Raw genomic sequence first — 23,775 nt, 5'->3', positions numbered from 1 at the left:
CTAATGTTGGCCCATTGATTACTGTCAGCCTCACAGTGTGCTGGATTTGGACACATTTCTAGCCTGGTGCGCCTAATGCTCTCCCAAGACACAAATCCAGCAAGACAGAGGAGCCAATCTGGTTGCAATAAGACAACATTTCAACCGTCCGAATCAATACAATAAAGTAACTCTGTCAAGGGAACAATACCCTTTTAAGCTAAAGTTTCATGAAGACTCACTAGAAACTATGTCAGGTGACTCCCGTTTAGGCTGAGGATTGAGTAATGTATAAGCCCTGTGATTTGGTTTTGGTAAGAGTCAGTCGGCAGGGTTTTAGGGATGGATGAAGGGGTGCTTTGAGTGGGCAATTCAATGTGAGATCAAATTCTGTGACAGAATCAATGAAAAAGATAGTCCCACTGGAGCAAAAGAGAATATCGAAGCTGGTCTGAGAAAAGACTGAGCAAAGGAGCAGAAAGATGAAAAAGCAGAATGTTTGCTGATCACACATTTTTGAGTTTCTTTGGGGCATTTCTGGCAAGCAGTTGTTTGTGAACAAAAATGTCAAATAGCATAAAAACAGCAAGAAAGCAGTTTGACAGCCTTTTAATTCCCTAAAGAAACAACAGCCTTTGATAAACATCAGCAGGGTCACAGATCTTTCTAAAGCAGAAATTAACTGAATGAATTGGCCTCTGTCCCATGAAATTCACTGGGGTCAATGTGAGCAATACCTAAATATTAAGAGTGTGTGCTTGTCAGCGATGGAGAATGCCAGAGAGACAGTAAAACGCTTTAAAAACTTCTTCCTACATTGTGAAAAAAGACTCGGCTCTGTTCTGCTTGATGTACTAAATCAGACCAATTTATCTCCTTGAGTGAATCCTGGCTTTAATATCAGCCATGATGGCTAAACACAATCCTCTTACTCCCTCTGGTCCGTTTTACCCCTTCCCTTTTGCTCATTTCCTGCCAGCATAAACAGTATGAGGATTCCATTGGTTAGCCTATGAAAGACCTACAATAATCTCCCCCCTGACATCCATTTACAAATCCACCATTAAACCTCCTTCCTGACAATCTACATGTTGCTCCTTAAATCCTGAGGTCCAGCCCTCATTGGAGTGATGTGCACTGTGCTGGAATATACAGCAGGCATGTATCTGCATATCAGAAATAGTATTTTAATAAAGCATATAGCCTATGCTATTGTTAAGCACTTCATTGCAAAAAATTTTTTTCTTAACCAGTATTTGTCTAATTTCTCATTAAAGGTGCAATAGGTGATTGTCTACAGACACATATTTTGTAATGCTGGTTGAAAGTCTCCTCATATCCTGACAGCAATTACTATGTTAAGAGGTCTAAATGTATTTTTATAAATATATATCGTCTGTGAAAGGTGTAGAACCATAAATAATTTGGTCTGAATGAAATTATGCCATGTGTTCCCTATCAGTCAACGTGTGTTTGCGCAGCCTGTTCATGCAGACATCATACGTCATCAGCGCGTTTCACGTAAGCTGTGCAGACAGAGCGAGAATGGTAGGCAAATAGTTGTTTGCGTTCGTTATTGTAGTACTCAAAGTCCCTTTTCAAGTCATTTCACTCAGCGGCCATCTTTGAAACTCCTCTCGGACATGCAAGTGCAGCTCCTATCTCTTTGAATGGGGAAACATCAAATTCTCCAAAACTGTTTGCCAAGCTTACGATTAAATTTCATATTTGAAATCACCAATTAAATTTGACAACAACTGTGTCATAAATTTTGTTTCTAAACGCTCGAATCATGACATAAAACTATTTCAGGCTGGATAGAGCTATTGCGCATGCGCAGTGGAGTGTCTGACTGTTTCTATAGGAACCGGAGCTTCTAACGGCAGCTGCAGTGACACGATGATTTTACCAATCGGCGATTGGCTCTTATTTAAAAGGCGGGACCTATTCTGCCATATTGAGCGTTGCACTTTTCCTCAATCAAAACAATATGAGTGTCACGTCTTGTGTTATTCTATAGTCTTTGGTGTACTGTAAAGTTTTCTCACCTGTGAATGACACATAATCCAATAATGTTGTCTCTGAACGTCTCGCTTCTGGTCTGTACGCGTCCATATGTGTTTTGGAGGAGGCGTGGCATTAGACATCGATTTGCAGGGAGGGTGGGATTGTATTTTTTTTGTGCTAGCAGGCTAAAGTTAGCATTTCCAAGATTACCTATTGCACCTTTAAACATATGTAAACAAATAAGAAGTATATATTTATATAATTAGGTTTAATTTGTACTGTTTACTTCAAAGAAACAAACAAAGATATATTGTCTATAACCAAGTCCAACTGTTTATCTTAAGCAATTGAGCATCAAGTAAATTGATCTTGTTTTAAGAATGTTTAGATATTTTTCAATGGGGAAAAATACATAATTTTTTTGTAGCATGCTACTAAACAATCTTTATTATTTTTTTTATTTTTGATGGATAAATGTAGATAAAAGTTAGACATTTAATCAACACTGGATCCCAAAGTTGCAGAATATGCTGTTCATTAATATGTACAGTAACACAAATCCTTTGAGCAAAAGTTCAGATTTCAAGTACATAAAACCAGTTACTAAACATGATTTCACGAACAAATTACACAAAATTCAGTTCCTCCTCTAACTGGGGAGCTGTCATTATTTGTTGAATGGTGACAATCATCTAAAAGGATTCAGCTTAATTAGACAAAATATGATTGAGGGTGTTTATGTTTAAATTGACTACATTTTATCATCTGTGCATTATCCACAATCTATTTATATTAAATACAGTATTTTTCAGCATCTATATTGGGCCTGCAAATATATAATTTACAAATAAGCCATTTTTGTCTCATTACTTATACTAACAGTAGCTGCAGAAATAGGGATCTTTTTTGTTGTTGTTTTTTTATTATTTTACCAGCGGTTGGGGAAATTTGATTATTTTTTGGCAGGACTATTCAATTCAGGTTTATAGTCTATGAGTAAATGTGTTTGACATCGACCCATTTCCCACTGATATACATTCACAAAAGATTTGTAAATCTATATATCTATTCAATTCTAGTGAAGCACAGACATGGTACATGGGCTGAATAATATGGAAGCTTATGGGTAGCAATATTCAATTTGAAATGTAATATGCAAAATGACAATGCATTTCTGTATTTAAATTTTAATTTTCCCATACATTTGTGCAACGTTTGGTGCAAAATGAAAAAGAAAATTCAATTATATAATTTACTTGCCATTGCATACACTAGTTTTAATATGTAAATTAAATACAAATTTTAACGCTTTATAAGTTGCAAAACTAAATGTATTACAGAAATTATTAGATATGTTTAACATGTTCAAGCAAAAACTGTGGCAAAATTGTAATTTAAATGTAATTTTTTCTTAATTGCATTTACACTCACAGTTAAGACACTTACGATTGCATTTCCATTAAGTGTCCCGCAATGAATGTAGCAAGATTCAATGTGCAATTTGAAAATACATTCTGAGCCGATCACGTGCCCGTCCCGCCCTGTCAATCACTGCGTGAAGTTGGCCCCGCCCCCAATCCAATGCAAAACGTCGGCAAAATAGTCCACATTCACCCAAAATAGTCTCATATGTTTGTTCTAATTTGCGCCGATAAACGTTTATTTTGTGCTGCTTCGGTTTCTTAAATATTAAAATAATATTTATTGGTCATTCTGAGGTCACTCAGCCCCCCTACCTGCTCCACATTCACCCAAAATAGTCTCGTTTGTTTGTGCCGGTTAAAGTTTTGTGTGCTGCTTCGTTGTTTAAAATATTATACACTGAATTATAGCCGATGACATCACCAGCCCTCGACCTGCTCCACATTCACCCAAAAAAGGCTAGAATTTGACCCGTCAGATTGTACATATGTATTAATACCTTATCAATATGCTTTATAAAATGGAAAGGGACTCGCATGTCTGCCTCATATTTTATGATTATACAGCTGAATAAACAGAGATGGTCACACGTCACATTCGTCACTTTATTGAACATTACAGTCAGTTATAAATAAATAAAGAGCGGTCACATTTTTCGGTAGCTATTAATACCGAATACCAATGGGCTTTGTCATATTATGTGATCTCAGAGTAATAGGCCTATGCATTTGTAAGGACAAACTATAGGATCTCTAACATTATTGGGTATTAAAGTTAATAGTAATAAGAATAAAGATAAGCATGTATCAGACAATGATAATATTTTATACAAAACGAAAACATCAACACAGTCCAGCATCAGACAGCAGCAGCGCAGCAGAATGTTGACATGGGTGTCGACGCTTGATAAGGCAGAACATTCTCCCAGACCCAGACGGTCCAACATCGTACTGGTTCTATCACCTGTAGACGCATAATAATCTTCGGAAACACTACAATTTCTCTGTCCACGCTCCACTTCATCTGCTAGTGAATTTAACGCTCGTATCAGCTCTGCCGCTGCCCTTTTTCCTTCCAACACCTCCAAATACGCACCATAGCCTATGTTTACCTGTTGCCGAGCCACGCCTTCACGCAGTGATTGACAGGGCGGGACGGGCACGTGATCGGCTCAGAATGCATTTTCAAATTGCACATTGAATTTTGCTACATTCATTGCGGGACACTTAATGGAAATGCAATCGCAAGTGTCTTAACTGTGAGTGTAAATGCAATTAAGAAAAAATAACATTTAAATGACAATTTTGCCACAGTTTTTGCTTGAACATGTTAAACATATCTAATCATTTCTGTAATACATTTTAATTTTAATTTTACAACTTATAAAGCGTTAAATTATGGATTCAATTTACATATTAAAACTAGTGTATGAAATGGGAAATGTAAATTTTATAATTTCATTTTCATTTTCATTTTGCACCAAACGTTGCACAAATGTATGGGAAAATTTAAATTTAAATACAGAAATGCATTGCCATTTTACATATTACATTTCAAATTGAATATTGCTACCCATAAGCTTCCATAGTATGAAAGTGACTCATGAAGTTCAGTTAAAGATGCTCTAAGCGATGTTGGGTGATGTCACTTCTTGTTGATGTTCGAAGTTATTGTCAAACAAAACAGAGGCTAGCTCGACCCTCCCTCCTCCTCATCCCGGGCTTATATACTTGATGCACGCTGCACTAGCAATATAAAACGCACATACACATGTCTGTTACATTAAACAATACTTTAAGGTAGTCTATATTTTTCTGACTAAGGGACCGTTCGGAATTTATGGAAGGGGCCACCGGAGGAAAATAGGGGAGGGTCTATATAAAATAGGGGAGGGATTACTAAAACAAAATATGTTTTAGTAATTCTTCTATAAATTACACTGTGCAAACCAAAAGATATATACCCACCGGATGAATAAAGATCGGCCTCCACAGAACATAAAATATTATTTTTATTTTATTTTTCGTGTTCGCATTTATGTAAAAAAAAACAAAAAAAAAAAAACAATGTTACGGGCGTGACAGTTCTCCATTACGGACATGACTGCTCTGAAAGCGACTTTAAAAAAATTCACAGAGACCTCAAACAGAAAGCACAAAGCCTTTCTTTAAAGTGAATTTCGTTTTTTTATTAATTGTATCTTAATTTTCATCAATGTTTCATCTGGATTTAATAAATAAGAAGTAAATATAGTAGAAAATAGATAAATCACGGAGGCGCGGGCGAGTGAACTGGACTCTTGTCTCAAGAGATCGCGACGCATCGTCAACTTCATCTTTGCAGTCGACACAGAAAACACTTGTTTATTAATAAACAATTAAAATGTTTCCTTGCTATATTTGACATATTAATAATCATTACTTTTGCTGGTTCTTTGTGACAGCTTTTAGATGCTTTATTGGCAGCGCCACCCACATGTTCACCATCAGCACCGAAAACATGATTTTTTTCAAATCTAAAATCAAAAATCGTGATACGAACCGAATCGTAGGTTTGGTCTATCGTTACAGCCATAGTAAGATGAGAAAGCAAGGGGTTTAAAAACAATGGTTTTGTTATGGTTTAAAAACAAAACAAAAAAAACAACAACAATGTCTATCTGAACATCTTTGCCAAGCGCAAACCAGTACAGAAGTAGGCTAATCAATAAATTATTGGGGAGGGTCATGCCTTTTTTCACAAACATTTTGGAGGGTCATTGAAAAATGTATTGCTGGCGAAGGGAGGGTCATGGCTTTTTTGACAACAGATCTCAAAACTCCTCCGGTGGCCCCTTAAATAAAAAACGAACAGTCCCTAACAAATTACTGACACAGTAAAGGGTAGATTTAAATTAAGAAAAACAAAATTTCAATAAAGAAAAAACGAAATTTAAATAAAGAAAAAAATCATTTAAATAAAGAAAAAACAAAATTTTAAATTTAAATAAAGAAAAAACAAAATTTAAATGAAGTAAAACGAAATTTAAATAAAGAAAAACGAAGTTTACATAAAGAAAAACGAAATTAAGTTAAATTAAAATCGAGATTAATTTAGATTGATAATAATGGGTAAAAAGGCTAATAGCCTATATTTTGTTTCTATTGTTATATTTTCCACAATGTCAAAATCAACGCAGCTTAACCCAAAACACAAGCTCAGGCATGCACTTCTGTCCATACAAACTCCGCTGTTCTGCGCTCTAGCCAGAGAACACTCCCGTTGCAGGAACACTTTAGGCCAAGAGGAAGCAAATATATACATATACTATATGCGTAGGTGGATGTGATCGGGGATTTTGGCTGTGTAACATTTAAAGCCACTTAAATTAACGAAATGACTCAAATAAAGATTCGTTCATTTTTATGAACGAGATCGAACAAGAGAGTCAGTAAAATTATCCGAACTTCCCATCACTCAGTCATGAGTCATGACTCGTGAGAGCAGGGGGCGGGGCGGGGCGGCGCGGGGCGGCGCGGGGCGGCGCGGGGCGGCGCAGCGGCAGCTCAGCAAATCATATAGCCTATTTTGTGAATTGTTCATTCCCGATTGGTACACATTTTGCCGCCCTTACAAAAGTGCCGCTCTAGGCAATTGCCTAGTTCGCCTATATGGACGCGCCGGCCCTGTGTGCGCGAGTTTGTGTGTGTGTGCTGTGCTCGCGTTTCATATTAGTATGTGCGTGGAGAGTTTGTGTGTGCGCGCGCGCGTCTCATATGAGTATGTGCACGGAGAGTTCCGCGCGTCTCGTGTGTGTAGAGTTTGCTTGTATGTGCGTGAGCGACTTTAGGTGTGTTGTTGTGCATTTCATATGTATTTGTTTTATCAAAAACTAATAAATTATAGTTTTTTTTATTTAAAATAAAAGGAAAAGGAATTTACAAAGGAAATGTTTACTGTTCATGTTTTTTTATTGTGTGGAAAAATCCCACTTAAAAAAACAGACCGCCATTAAATTTTTCCTCTCACGCACCCCCTGGTGGTAGCTCGCGTACCACACTTTGGGAATCCCTGGTCTAGGACATCTCTCCTCTAGCTAACTTCCCTCTTCATGCTTCTCTCTCCTCAACTCCACTAATCCCCCCAACCCCCACCCCCAAATCATTCTTGTCGGTTATTGGCTGGAACACTGTTTATGTTTCGTGGTGCAGGTTGGCACAGCTTTTTGTTGCTGTTTGTGGAGCCTGGGCTGTCTACAGAGACCGCTTTTTTTTCTTCTTTTTTTTACAGTGTGTTCAGGGGACAGGCAGCTAGCGGATAGTGAGGAGATGTTTGCTGTATGTGACAAAAAAAAATTCAGCCTAAAAAATGTGTGACATCGCTTAGAGCACCTTTAATAGAAAGAGGACATTGAGAGCTAAACACTCAAGGATGGTTGGATGTCTGATACATGTGAATAACAGTGTTTGTGCAAAAAAACATTGATATTTAAAGCACTCTGCTACAGGACTGTCTAAGTCTCTCTTGACACAGAAATAACCAAGCAGTGTGAGTAAGGGACCCAAAAGCAATTTCATTCTGCCAAAGCAAGATAATCATATAGACCATGTCATATCAATGCATACAAATCCCTATTTTTCATACAAATGTCTATGTTTGATAAACCGTTCTGTATGATTGCACACAGTACAAACAAACATTTTTCATATAAATACTCATATTTTGACATCGAAAAAAAAGGCACATATACATATGCTTGAAGGCTGAAGAAAACCGTAAGGTTGACGTAACACACGCAACATTGAAGTTGTTGCCTGCGGACGTTATTAGGATTAGAGGAGGGCTTGAGGCATGAAGCGCTATGGCCCACAACGCCAGCTCACCACATTACATGCTCACTAGGTCTGACCGCTCACAAATCCTTAGCTTTACTTTCTTCTTTTAATTAAACCACTGAGAGCTAAATTAATTTCTCCATATTTTTCAAGGTGATGAAATGAGGCGTAGAAAAGACATACTGTATATCAGAATGGGATGTTAAGCCACTGCATGCGCATGCATTGCATGTATGATCTCAATATGGTATTAAAGCAGAAATTTACATGATGTTTCAGATAATGTAATACAAAGGAAATTATGGGCAAATATGATTGCATGAGAGTCAGTCTCCCCAGTAAAAAATAAATAAATAAAAATAAATACATTTGTGGAAACAGGTTTGTGTGTGTGTGTGTGTGTTGGGGGGTGGTAGATGCAAGTCTGAGTGAGGTAAATGGTCAACATATAAATTATACAATGAGCAAATGTGCAATTTCATTTTTTAAATGCCCCCTTTGGAAGATGTCAGGCTGGTATTTATGATGCGTTCATTGCTCTGCATTTTTAATTTCCCTGCTGAAGGGAAAAATTCCTCCATATCACAAGCAGCGATTAGAACACAACTCACACCTGCAAGCACATCTCAGATATCATAGGAGCTTCCACATGGCAGCTGCTCTCTTGATTTGGTTCTAACAACCCATACATACTAAAACACTGAGCTTTATAAATCACTGCTAAGCATCCATTAGTGCCCTAGCTTTGGTGGCCCAATGGCGGTCTCCAATAATACGGGTGAAGGTTTCTTTGCGTTACTGTCTTTCCTTTTACGCAACACAACAATATTAAATGAAATACATCTTCTCATATGTATTACCTCGTTATTTCGTCTGACTCCATAAATGAAAAAGGTTTTAATGATATCTGAGCATCATTAAAAGTTAGTGAATGTTGGATTATTCTTTTGAACTCTTTAAGTATATTTTGCCAGTTCAGATTAGGAAACTATGTCGCTCAGAGGTGCTCACATCTTCTGTTTAACGTGGGTCTCACGTTCACAAGCCCATCAGTTTAGGTCACTAAACAGAGGTAATTGCTATATACCGGAGATCGGTCACATTCACGTTTACACAATCAAAGATACTTTAGTACAGCCCCTATGGAATTGCATACACTTGAATTTAACTTAACGTTTACTTCAGTTACAGTAGAGGTATGGCCACTATTATAGATATAAGCTGACCAACATTACTTCTCTTATAATAGCTTTGGATTGGCCATGCCGTGGTTTCCCACATACACTTATCTAAAGTAACATTAAATTAAAACAGAGATAAGACACACCCAAATTTAGATTGGTCAAGCAGCATTTGCTGTTCTAAACGAAAATTCACTTCTTGTCTTGTGTTTATATTTTGGTCCCCCTATTGAGGGGTTCACAACCGTGGGATCAGAATTTGTAATTGAATGGGTTCTTGATACCTATAGAAGAGAATACTTATCTACATACAGGAGGTAGTTTGAATGAAGGATCTGGGGGAGGGCACACCTTTAAGGGGCACACCACATTTCTCTTATTTTATAACTTCTTTTAGCTTTGAATAGCTTTTTATAGCGAATTTAGCTTTAACTTGAATCGGTCGCATCAAAAGCTAACGCACCCACCTAAGCCTCCACACCAATGCTCCAGTTAAAAGGATTCAGTCAGTCAGCTCAGTCAGACAATGGTGGGAGGAGTTAGTGTAAATAGCTTCTGCTAACAAGGCACGCTAACTCCACTTTGTTTAAATAGACACTCTATAAAAATATACCAATTTTTATGCACATTTATACTTAAAAACTAATAGAACTAATGAATTAAAAATGCAATTTTGCTCTGACAAGGTCTTAAAATTTGTCATAGCCTTATAAAATGAGTTTTTGAATGATGTGAAGACTTGTACTCATTTCTTTGCTGATCACTGTTGATATATTCCTGTTACAATCGCCATGTGAAGGTGCAATATTCTCAGACAACTCAATCCAGCTATTCTAATCAAACTTTCACATTTGAAATATCAAACTAGCTTAGCTATACATGAATTAGCATGATTAGAAGATCTGACTTATTATGTTTTAATTAGAAGTGATGTAAGTGATGATAAAGCTGCCCAGCTTTCCACTTAAACAAATAGGCTATAGTTTACATCATGAAACATAATTATAACTATGTGTCCCAGAGTAGGCAGATACACAACTCCATGCTTGGAAACAGAACCTAAAACACAAAGTTTTGTTCAAAATGTTCAACATGAGACATGGCTCACCTGCCTTGTTCAATTATAGCCACGGCTGAAAAAACTTGCATTAGAGCGTTTGTTATTAACTCTCGGCTGCCAGGTTTCAATGTATTCTGAGAAAAAAAATTCCCCACCTAACAATCATCACAAGCTCCTTGCTCCCACAAACCTGTCCAATCCCAGTCACTCAGTATTGTTATTCAGGGAAGGAAATCAATATCCATGCCAGGACTGGATAATTGAATAACACATAAAAAGAAAGGTTTTCTCAGCCTCGTATTTGTGGAAAAAGCTAAGAAGTGAGAAGATTAGACTTACAAATAGGGGCTCGGATCCATGTGGAAGTTCACTTGATCATGTCTTCTTTTTGCACTCTCAAAGAGGCATATGAATGTGAGATGAGGACGAGGCATATACGCAAGTGCATTGTTAATTTCAGACAGTTTCATCATGCAATTCTCAACCTAATGTAATGTTTAGACACTGTGTTTGGTCGTTTCCTCAAAGAGCTTGCATATGCTCAAGAACCTGCTGCAGATTACAGACTGCTAATGGAAGCCTGTTGTAAAAACTTCACTGCTGTTATGTTCTTCAGCTCACTCTCTCCCCATATGCAGAGTGAAATAAAGCAATTTGAGTACGCTCTGGGAATCTCAAAGGAAAACCTGTACTTTCTCACCTGTATCCACTCTGCGTGTCCAAGCAGACTCCTCCATTGTGGCAGGGGTTTCTGGGATAGACAGAGCAGCTCTGGTGGAGGTGTTCACGTGCTGAGCAGCTGCAGACAGCTGTGGCTTCCACAGTCACTGACACTAGAGCCATGCTGCCCGAGTCGACCACCGCCGGCTTGTCAGTCACGCTCAGGTGGCTGGTGCAACCCCCTCCTCCCCGACAGTCGGCATCCACACACTCATCTACGTGAACCTGGGTCACGTTGACTTGAAGAAAAGACTGGAGCTACATGGGAAGGGGAAAGAGAGAGCGAGAAAGTAAGCCCATCACCTGAGAAAACACTGCCATAATGGTGAAAGAAAAATAACAGAACAAACTAAAAGAAGGAAGAGAACACGTGACCAGCTCAATAATTTTCAGTCATTTTGACCCAGAAACAGATTTTGAGATTCATGCATTTCATTGAATAATGTTTCTATTCAAAACTGCTGCTGGAATATTATAGAGTAAGGTCAGATTGTTCGCAAGGTGTTTCACTGGCGTCTTTCCATGCTTGAAACTGATTGGCTGATACATTTCAATAACTTCTACTGTATCTTTGAACATACCTTCTGATAGTCATTCTTGTTTATTTCATGCAATAACTAGTAGTAAGAGATGATCGGTTCACGCTGACCTGAGGCAGAGACGGCGATGTAACACCACAATAAAGACTGTCAAAATTAAACATTTTGTTTGACTTTCATAATAAAACATTTAGACAATTTATATTAGGAGTCTTCTATTACCATGTGCTTAAATCAAAACAAATGTTACGGTACAATGTGCTTATTGTGTTTATATTGTATTGCAAAACACTTTTTACACAACTGAGGAGGGATACGACGAGTAAGGTTAGGGACAAGTTTGGTAGTATGGGTAGGTTTAAGAGTGAGTTAAGATGTAAGGGAAGGGTTATGTCTACAGTGTAATTACAGATGTTATTACAGAAATTAATTACAGCTGTAATTAGATGCAGGTTTTTTTAAATAGTAAAAAGTACAATATAAAAACATGTATGTACACAATAAGTGCACTGTATCAAACGATATATTTAAATGTTAGTGCATAGTAGTTAAAGACACTTAAAGGGATAGTTTATCTATCCCTCCAAAAAATCCCCCCTCTATCTAGCCAGCCCCCCAGCCTGGCTTGGGGGGGTGAACTATCCCTTCGATATAAAGTGGGTCCAAATCATTAGACATAATTTGAAAGCGGAGACATCAAAAACATAGAAATAAATGTTTTGCTTATAATTGTATTTCTCAGTAAATAACTCATTGTGACATTTGAATTAGCTTGAAATAACTTTCCATGCTGGTCAGTAGACCATTAAGGTCTTGCTTGTGAAGCTTATTGATCAAGGAAGTCTCGCCTTTTACCTATTTAGGCTGCTAGATCTATCTATGGCTGTCTTTTCAGCTGAGCTACCTTTAAATAAGCATGCAAATAGCAAAACAAGTCTAACCAAGTTAACCAAAAAGACCCCAAACCCACTTGTTTATACAGCTTTGAGGCGTAAACAGCGTTCAGAGAGCCTCTCAGAGCTTGTGCTTTTTCACAAGCACATAAACGTCGTGCAGATACTTCCATGTCCACAGGATTGCCTCTCAACTTCCACACCATTTATTCAAATACAACATCTGAAGTGAAGCAGTTTGCTCTGTGGTGGACTGAGCAGTCACACAGTGATTGACCTGTCCTCCACTAACCCATGTGGCCAGACACCTTTAATGGGAAATGAAGGGGTGAAGAAACGAGAGATAGAGGGATAAAGACAGAGAGAAGACAGAGACAGATGCTCAAGTTGCTCAACTACTCCAAGATTAGCTGGGACCTATTTGCTGGGACACTATTCTGACTTGGATAGTAACTCATGGAGAGGTATTTTACTATACTGCCTCTGTGGCAGAGGGCTATGGGTGACTGAAGATGCTGTTTATGTTGATTTGTAACTCTGAGGGTGCAAAGAGATACGGTGCAATGCGCACAACCGGGTCGGACAGGCACGTGTCACAAAGTGTTATGGTGGGGTGAGGCAGAAACAGTGCGGGCAGCGTTAGGCTGCAGAAAGGGGACATGAAATATTAAAAAGGAGAAAAAAAAAAGTGTATGGGGGGATATGTGTGAGAACTGAAGGTGCAGTGATGAGTGTCCTGCAGACATTCTGAGGAAATGGAAGCCTAGGCGTTCTTTCTTTCTGGGCTGCAGGTTGATGCAATATACTGGAATTGTCGATAATTATTATTTAATTTTTTTATGAAAAATGTATATCTTAATACTACACATACAATGATATCGTTAATAATCCAGCAGCAGTAACTATATGGTTGACACTCAACATAGTAGGTGGCAGTATTGCACTTTAACGATTGTTACCACCCATCATAAAATCGAAAAAAGAAAATGATGTTGCAGAGGCCATGAACATGTCAGAGGAGGTGACAGGCGAAAGCGAGACTCAACCAGGACCCCAAAAAAGTTTTTTTTTAAAGTCGGGGTGCAAGACACTTTAGACTGCAGGTAGAGCTGATCAACAGTAAGTTATTTTTGTACACTTTTGTACAGTTGGTTACAAACTGTCTCTCTGCCTCCCTATTTTGAGTGTGATTCATTGGCTAAAAAGTAGAAAACAAAAGAAACAGTAGATATATACAGTGATAATATAATTATGGTCGATTCTCTTGGCCACAATAATTATGTAGTGAAAATCGCATATTGGGACTGCCGTAGTTTGCACTAATAGCCCTCCCTTACAGCCTTTGCGTATGCACATGGGACGAGAAGGGTATATTGAGGAGAGGTGCATTCAGCATTTAATGGCACCATTAACTTCAGATGCACCTCATCACACTCTGCCAGCCCAGTCTGGTACTGTACCACTCCTCTCATATGCCTGTTCCAATCGGGAGCCCAGATGCAGGGCGGCATTCGAAGGGACAGAGCAGCGCAAACATTAAGAGAGGTGGTCATACAGTGACAGCGTTCATATGTAATGTGGACATGTACAATTTATTTTTGTTGGTTATTAACCTTTATTTAACCAGAACAAAACACATAGAGAATAACTTTTTTTTAGAGATTAAACAGGACAAGATGGTAGCAAACTGACAACTCAAAATAAACAAACAGGGATGCACTGATTTCAAAATTAAGGCCATTAAGATAAGGCGGTTTTATGGCTGACAACCAACCAATGGCCAATATTAAAATTCTATATTGTGAAAACAATTATTAATTAATTAATTACAAGATTTAAATTGTTATACTATACAACATTTCTGTAACTAAGTGAACACCCAAAATCCAATCTGCACTGCTATATAACCAATATGGTGACAAGATACACCATTGCCTGCAGCTCAAATACAACAGAGACAATTTCCAATCACTAGAGGTCTTTTACAAGGTCCGTAAATTCATCCAATTGTGGAAGCATAGTCGGTAATTTTTTTTTTATAAATCTATGTTTCTGGGCCACTGAATTTAAAACCAATAACGCTTAGTTTTAAACATATAACCAAAATCAGTGTGATTACTCATTGAATTTCCTTAACTGACCTTTAATGGTTCCAGCGTCCATGTGTATCTCAAGTGTGTGCCTGACTGACTGCAGATCTACTCATGCACTTAACTGCACTGCAGAGTCCCTGTGGATCAGATCCAGTTGTTGTTTTCAAGACACACAAACACACACATACGCATATAAAGCTGCAGAGCGTAGAGATGCCTGGTGTTAAACATTCACCCACACACACTTGACTCTCTCTCCTTCTCTTCTCATAGTTCTGGGTCTTTACAGACACACACAATGTGGATTCTCAACAGAGCATTCAGGTCTGACTCCCACGTTCACGCCTGCTTGAGGAGGTGATTTGCATGTATTACCTCAGACGTTAAGCACTGCAACACTGAGGTCTCGCATTTCATTTTGCATGCACAGACAACTAATAAGCCATTAGTTTATATGAGCCAGTTAGGCTCAGGTAACAGGAGCCTACACAGTAGAGAAGATACACCCACTCCCTCATCTAATCCTTCTTCTGGACGCTCTCATTTCTCTTTCTCGCTCTCTGTTTATTTCTCTCTCTCCGTCCCTATTCCTGGAGGAGAGCGTGGAATGTCTTCCCCATCTCCTGCTCAATGGTACTGTCAGCTCATTTCTCAGAGGCACTCTGAGGTGCCCGTCGGGACTGAAACTACAATACCCAGAATTCCCTGAGGGAAACTTCTCCACAGAGGCTCAATGATAGCACAGGATGACACCCAAGAGATAAACAAAGCAGAATCTACATACACACATGAACTGGTGGGAGGACTGGAGTTTGTTTTGTGCTCCTCGCTCACAGACACTAACCTTCTATTGGACCAGTGGCCTTTTCATGTTTCTGATTCAAAACAGTGTACGCTTTTTAAACATTTGATTTGTGAAGGAGTTCAACAACCGCCAAAGGGTGTTTTGGTGAGTGAGCAAAAGGCATGGTGAGGTTTGGAACCGATCCACATGATACCGTCGCAGATGACTGAGCTTTTCTTTCAAAAAGAAAAACTAGAGGTTTTCTTTTGCCAAAGCAAACCTGATGGAAGAAACATTCACATAAAATAACAGGAATGGGGATCGATGGGAGGTGCTGCGCCACATAGCACTTAAAGATGCAACAAACCAAGAAGTAATTTCAAAATTATTCTGAAAAGAAAAGAAAAAAAGTAACAAGAGAAACAGTGTGGGTGTGCGGGAGTCAACAATTGCCTGAATAAAGTCGAAACAAAACGAGGCAAAACGCACTGCCTTCGTGTTTGATATGTAATTATGAAGATTTCTGCAAAAGCTGAGGTGATGAGATGTGTTTTAGAGAAAGGCCAGATTGAAATGGCTCTGACAGCGAAGATCCAGCTGAAAGCTTTAAAATAATTGTATTTCCACTACTTTATAATGTGAACTCAAATAGAGCGGGCGATTCATTGGCATGTGATTAAATGTAGAGAATGGCTCTAATTATTCTTTGTTCATCTTCACTGGTTCCTTCTGCGTGTTGACCTGCTCACTATAGGTGCTCTATTTCTAGAACGTACAGCGTATGTTTATTCTGAGGGGTAAATCTTACGAGAATGCTACAAAAAAGGTTTAGTTTAGTCTGCTAAAGACCTAAATGTAAGCTTAGCATTTGAACCGATTCGCCCTCCAATTTCACAACAAATAACAAGCTTCCCTGAAAACTTTTTCTTCCTCCCTTGCTTCTTTTTTCCTTGTTTATCATTGACTCCTAGTCTTTCATCAGGACTCACTATCACCACAGGGTGATTTCTTTCTGGTTTCCGAGCTTGACGCAACAGTGTGTGTTTTTGTGAAGCATCTGACACTTCACAGGGTGTCACTTCAGTTGTGTGTATTGCAGAAGGGGTGTTAGGGGGCGAGATAGAAGGGCACACCCCTGGGAGATGAGCAGTGTACTGCGAAAATCCGCTTCCCCCATTCCAGCAAGGCCGCGGGGGAATCCTGAGCTCTTCAAAGTGTGCATTGTGGCAGCAGGGGAGTGAGGTGGAAAGCAAGGGGAAAAAAGAGGAGTACTGGAGATCATGGCAGTGCATTAAGAATCATTTAAAAGTGACAAACGGGGGGGGGGGGTTCTGACTCGTTTCTTCCAGCTCTCTTGTAAGACAGCATCACACACCCTACTTGACACTTCCGACACGCAGTGAATGCAGCCGCCATACCAGCCGAAAATAGAAAAACGCAATTACATCAGATTCAGAGGCAATAGTTCTATGCGTGAACATGCACTGGCTGTTCTCTCTGGAAACCCTGACAATGCACGTACCTTAACCGTGGCAATTTTCATTTCACAATTTTTTTTCCCATTCCTTGTCTTGGAATCTCTCCAATTACAATGGGTGGAGACCTGTAACTTACTTTCCATATCAGCGAGTTCATCTGTAATTAACTCCCTAAATTTTCACTTTCCTCTCCCATAACTTTTAGCTCTGAGTAATGGAACAAGTTGAATTGAAGGGAAGCGAATGAGAAAGAGAATAAGAGAACATTTTGAGTAGTTTCTTCCAGAGGATTAAAATTCCAATCATTAATAAACTCTAGCCTCCATCAATACTACTTTCCCCATCTCAGCTCACCATTTCCAAGCCATTTCCAAACCTTTTTTCACCCCATAATTGGTTCTGATCAATGATTTTGTGTTGGAAATTGATGCATTTAGATATGTTGAATATTTCCAATACACATCATATCTCCTTTACTTTTAGCCGTGAATCTTTTCTAAGAAGGGAATGGAGCTTATGTGTCGTATAAATGAAAAGAGAGTCAGAGAGTGTCAGAGGCTATTGAAAAGGTACAAAGAGGGATGGGTTAATACATCAGATTTAATTTCGTTATGAATAAGTGAAAGTAGATGTAAGTTGTGTTAAAGCTTGCAGTAATTCCACATTGAAGTGTGCATGCATTTAGAGTGATTCCTGGGTTTATTACAAGAATATGAGCATATACACAAATATGAGCATATCCATATCAATGTGCTTCCGACAAACCTTACTTTTTGTTTATGAGCTGCAAGATATCCGTGCACTCGCTCAGCCCTGAGGAACGGTGCGCTGTGAACAGAGAACCTCACATCCAGAGTCCTATCCCGCACCTCCACCAGACTGAAAATGTTGACGTCGTCTGCCCCCACTGACAGCATGTCTGACAGGAAGTCACCCAGAAGCTCGTACCTGCTCTTCAGATTTCCACGACGTTCCATAAACTCTGTGGCGGAGATGTCTGTCAGAGACACAAACATACAAATGCACAACACATAAGGATAACAGAACCGTATAAATTTGAACTAAACTACAAGAACTCCAGAGCATGGAAAAAAAAACAGCACCATTTTTAATACAGAACTGAGATCCAGAGCTCATGAAAAATCACGTCACGTCATGTCACAAGTCACGTCACAAGTCACGTCACAAGTCACGTTTTTCCCTCGTCAGAACATCTCCTCGTCATTAAGTGACGTAAGTACCATTCAGTAGCTGTTTGCACAAACTCCATCTGACATTCCACGTCAAAATGTCTGGGGCGACAGCTTCAACTACTGCATGCAGCAAGTCTTTGTCACTATGGTAATGGGTGCCTGTGCTTCACGGTCACGGTTCCCAGCACGTTATGATGAAGCTGGCCATGGCAGGCAAATTGTGACACTTCAGCAACCATCTGACCATCGATTTTCCTGTGCTGCAGGTGTGCTTTCCTTCTAACACCCAATGGACTATTCTAATTGGGATGCTTAGCCTACAGTTTGGGACTGTGCCGGTGGTTGAACAGCGGCCCCAGGGGAGAGGTTAGACCGAACTGAGAGAGATGCTGAGCTCAGTCTGTCCCCAGGCTGAGTCAGCGTCCCTTGGGGCCAGTGCTGGAGAGTGGCAGGGCTGTCATAACTCTCACTGACACTTCACAACTCACAAAGGCAGAGGGGCATGTTTGAGAAAATTGGGGGCGATTTTCCTGTTTTAATGACAACAGTGACATGGAAAGATGGATTTGGACTCGCTGTCAGTGACTTTACTCTGTGACCCCCTCACCCTCAGGAAATCATTGGAAACATAGGAGTTAATGTTGTGGGCATAAACAGGCAACAGAAAAGTAGTTCAGAATACGTGTGTGTGTGTAAGTTTCAGTTGTGTAATCTTATATATGTACCTCAGAGGAGACAGCAAATTTAAGTTAAATAAAAATGAGGGATGAAATTACAGTCAGCACATTACATATGGTGGTGTTTTACTAAGGTTTTTGTTATTCATTTAAAATGTATGGAAATGTGCATTTTCAATTTTGACAGCTAAATAATGACACCAGGTACACGACATATTGAAAGGGCATAAGGAAAGGCCTTGTTATAATTTGCGTCAAATTACATGGTGTCTATTTGGACTAAAGTCTATAGCATAAGTTGTGTTTGTGTCCTTACTCTTGAAGCCCTATATTCTCCCTCTTACAGCAGTCGTTCAGTTATATGTGCACATAGCACAAATAATCATTAGTGCTTGAAGAGTGTCAATCATGGAGCTTTAGGTAGTGGCAAGGAAGGAAACTGTGATTAACTTTGGGGGTGCAGGAAGGGTGGCTGTCTGCTCCCATCAGGAGCTGTGTGTGAAGAGCAGACTCATCATGACAGCTGGAAACAGCCTCACGCCTGGCTTTGATCCAAGCCCAGATCAAACCTGCTCCCATTCCCACAGGCATTAAGCAATGGATGTGCTTACCACTTTTTCTGGATGTTAAACACACACACACACACACACACACACACACACACACACACACACACACACACACACACACACACACACACACACACACACACACACACACACACACACACACACACACACACACACACACACACACACACACACACACACACACACACACACACACATTTTAAGGGGACCTTTATTTTTTTTTAAAGGGGTCATATGATGCGATTTCTTGTTTTCAAACCCAAAGAGATATTCTTTATAAAAGTTAGGCTCAGCCACGCCTTCTTAAAACGCTTTGTTAAAACACACCCCCACAAATCTATGTCAGTGTGTGGAGGCAGAGTTTCATAACACCGGCCAAAGTTATATGCAAAGAAAGAAGGTGTAACTTTTATTCTCGCTGTATTATTTTTGCCGCCGGCGCCGCCATGTCGTGGGGACACTGTTTTTCGTTGCGAAAGCCAAACTACTTTGTTTGGCCTTCCAAAAGAGGACACAATTAGAAAACAGTGCTTAAGCTTTATTTACAACACTGTTCCAGAACAGTACAACTATAATTTTCGACTGTGTGCTGCGCATTTTTCAGAGGACTGTTTCCAGAACCTTGGAGAGTACAAGGCTGGCTGTGCACAAAGGCTGATTCTAAAAAGTGGGGCAAATCCATCTTTGCATGTACATTCTGGCGCTTCTGACTCAAACAGCCTATGTATTCATGCCTATGTATTAAGTATGTTTTCATATTTTAAGAATTTGCTACTGACTATGCTTGTCGTTTCTACGATCACAAATGCAGACGTAGTTTTATGTTTACATAGTGTTCTCACACCCGTAGCGAGGCGCAATGTGTAAAAAGACAGTATAAGTCATTATAATCAGTAATTATGTCCCCAATGAAATAAAACCTTACCAATCTGATACGATCTGGTCCAGTCGCACTGGCAAAGTTGATCGATCAGCTTGGTCATTGCATTTTCCGGATCAGATTCAGGCTTGAATTGATAAGGTAGAACCGACATTATAACCTGTAATTATTGCTTTACACCACACACATACACAGCTTGAATCAGAAGTTTAGCTGTGGCTTGGGGAACAGTGTGGTGGTCAATATGTCTTTGTGAATCGGTGAGCTAATCCCACTGAATGAATGCCAATATTTTTCCAATTTTTCTTTTTATTGATACCACAAAGTTTCGTAGCAGTGGAAATCTCAGGGTTAAGGGAGATGAGGATCAAAACATTTTAAATTTTTTATAGATGAGTCCAAACTGGCTTAGCAGCCAAAAGCCTCAAAGTTCAAATTCAAAAAGCTTTTCATGTTGTGTGTCCAGCAGAATGTGGGAGTTTATGTGTGAATGTGTGTGTGTGTGCCCTGTTTGTGTACTAGCAGAGCAGAGGTTATGGGAATAAGTTTGTGTGAGTTTGTGCGCACGTGTTTGGTTATCTCCAAGAGCTAGGATGGGAGCTAGGATGTCTCCACATACTTTTCCTCATATTTTACTTTACAATCAGTTCACTTTCCAAGATTCACAGAGCAAGCTATAACCTCAAAGAAGCAGCATTAAACAGGCCTTACGACTCTCCATTGCCTTCAACATTTGCTCCTGAAATGGGATTTCAAATGTCAAGGAGGCAGTAAATATTACGAAACGCATGTTGAGACAGGGCTACAGGGAAATAAACCGCTTCATTATAATTTTTACCTTAATACTGAATATATATATATATATATATATATATATATATATATATATATATATATATATATATATAGAGAGAGAGAGAGAGAGAGAGAGAGAGAGAGAGAGAGAGAGATACATTTGTGTATAGTTTGTTTGGGAGCAGAGCATGCTCTTGCAGGGGTTAACTGTCAGCTCTTGACGGGTCTGACTCTGCTCATTGTGAGCGGCTGCCGCTGACAACGCTCCGCACCCACCGGGCACTCTTCGAGGAGGGTGCCCAGGCTCACGTTCACCGCGGTCCCGGCCCCACTGCTGCCAAGGCAGAGTGGCGGTTGCAATCGTGGGGTTTGCAAATAGATCTCATAGAGGGGTTAGAGGCTCATCCTTTTCTTTTCCTTAACCTGCGGGACGCACTGCGGTTTATTCTGCTTTATTTTTATTCTGTTTTGACCATCGAGGCAGGATATTTTGAGGTCTCGCCATCTCATTCTCCTGCTTATGAGGAGCTGGTCGAGGTTGTCACTCGCACCATGGCCAGATTAAGCATCAACTGGCAGTAAAACGGATGAACGTTTTCTGCCCTCGAAAGTGCAATCTCTACTTCAGGGCCTTCCATTTTTTCCAATCTCCACACCAAGGTGTCAAAATCGTATAAGAAACTGTATTATTCCTGTGTCTGGACGCGGTTCGGACTGTGTCGGGCTACAGATTTGTCTCTCTGGGCCACTAAGGAGACGGCCAGAGCTATGGGTCGCTCTATGGCAGCCCTGGTGGCCACGGAGAGGTATCTGTGGCTAAATTTGTCCTATGAGGGAAGTGGTCCACACCTATTTATCTGGTTCCTACTTCCTTGGTGCCCTACGGGGGCCATTCTGTCAAACCCCACCACCTCAGGTGCTTTGGGGCACAGCGGTTTCCAGCAAGTCGATATCTCAGTGTCCGCCTTGGCACTAGGAGACTCAAAACCTCAGAGGAGGTTATTACAGCAGTCAGGTCGGTTGTTCCCTGCCGGTCAGCCGCTTCAGCCAATCTTACTACTCGAAATATGTCAGAGGCCAGTGTCGAGAGACTGATTCCCTTAGTAGACCCATCTAGCAGCATGGGAATTTCTGCCAAATGTGTCACAATGGGTCCTGTTAACGGTACAGAAAGACTACATAATTCAATTCAGTTTTTGTCCGCATCGTTTCAACGGGGTCTTGCCCACAGTGGCTGGTCCGAGCAGGCTCTGCTAATGGAAAAAGAGGTAAAAACTCTCTTGGACAAGGAGGCCATAGAACGTGTTTCTCCACCCAAGTGAGAGTCCTGATTTTACAGCTGGAATTGTATTGTTCCAAAGAAGGATAGGGGGTTGCGTCCAATTTTAGATTTGCACCTTTCAAATTGCTCAGTCAAAATATTCAAGTTCAAGATGTTGACATTGAAGAATATTGTGTGTGGTTTGTCACTATAGATCTTAAGGACGCATACTTGCACATATCCATCCTTCCTAAACACAGGAAGTTCCTCAGGTGCCCTTTTTAGGGGGCAAAGCGTACCAGTATTGCGTTCTTCCTTTCGGCCAAGCATTGACACCACAAACTTACATGAAATGCATGGATTTAGCGCTGGCTCCTCTGTGAGTCTAGGGCATTCACGTATTAAACTATATAGACGATTGTTTGATTTTAGCTCAGTCAGAGCAGATGGTGGCTTGGCATTGAGATGTTGTTCTCGGCCATATGAAAGAATTGGGGTTAAGGCTGTAGAAGAGTGTTCTTCCTCCAGCACAGAGAACCAATTTTCTAGGCGTGGTATGGGATTCAACGATGATACAGGCACGTCTTTCTCCTGCTCATATCGATTCCATTCTTGCAGCCGTGAACAAGATAAAGCTACAGTAGGCTTGTCACTCACTGTCAAACAGTTTCAGAGACTGTTGGGTCTGATTGCAGCTGAATCCAACATGATACCTTTAGGCTTACTGTACATGAGACACTTGCAGTGGTGGCTCAAGACCAAGGGGTTTTTGACGAGGGGAAACCCATTCTGCATGATCATGGTTATGCAGATGCCTTCGTTCCTTGGTCATGTGGAGGAAATCTTGTTTCTTGTCCCAAGCTTATCTGGAGGGAATTTGGCCAGGCGGAAGTTGATCTGTTTGAGTCTCAAGAAATGATACACTGTATGCTATGGTTTTCCCGCACGCATGCAGCCACGCTGGGGTTGCCTATGACGTTCCATCACGCCATTGGACTGATTTCACACGTGCTTGAAGACGGTCACACAGAAGCATTCCCAAATCACTGTAACGTCCGATGCAGCATCTAGTTCCCTTTTCAGGGAACGTCTCAGGTTACGTAAGGTAACCCTGGTTCCCTGAGAGGGTGGGAACGCCCTGCGTGATTGCGTCGTGAAGCACGTGTATAATCAGTCCAATGGAAAGACGAGTCGCAGGGATTAAAGTGAAAAAAATTCTTCTGACTGAAATTTTTTTTTAGGCCAAGTCATATACCTTTTTAAATAGTCGAGACCAATAGCGTTTTAAGGGGATACGTTTTAAACCGCTTTAATATTGCCAGTAGGCATATCAGTGAACAGTTGCAAAATCAAATGAATAAATAATAAACAGGTTTCTTCACCTAAGTTAGGGCTGCACGATTATTACA

The 23,775-nt window shown here is 40.1% G+C and overlaps 1 protein-coding gene across 1 annotated transcript in view; it reads right to left on the bottom strand.

The window, feature by feature from the left end:
- Positions 1 to 23,775, bottom strand: part of LOC309492798 (neural-cadherin) — a 290,251-nt gene that overhangs the window by 57,989 nt on the left and 208,487 nt on the right. The window contains exons 21-22 of the mRNA XM_082161808.1: positions 17,741 to 17,967; positions 11,164 to 11,441 (exon numbers count right to left, since the gene is read on the bottom strand). Coding sequence (XP_082017934.1) covers positions 11,164 to 11,441; positions 17,741 to 17,967 — 505 coding nt within the window. The remainder of the gene's footprint in view (positions 1 to 11,163; positions 11,442 to 17,740; positions 17,968 to 23,775) is intronic.

The sequence above is a fragment of the Leuciscus leuciscus genome, assembly GCF_965113295.1.
Source record: "Leuciscus leuciscus genome assembly, chromosome: 2".
Lineage (NCBI taxonomy): Eukaryota > Metazoa > Chordata > Actinopteri > Cypriniformes > Leuciscidae > Leuciscus > Leuciscus leuciscus.
This window is presented reverse-complemented; position numbering and strand designations above follow the sequence as displayed.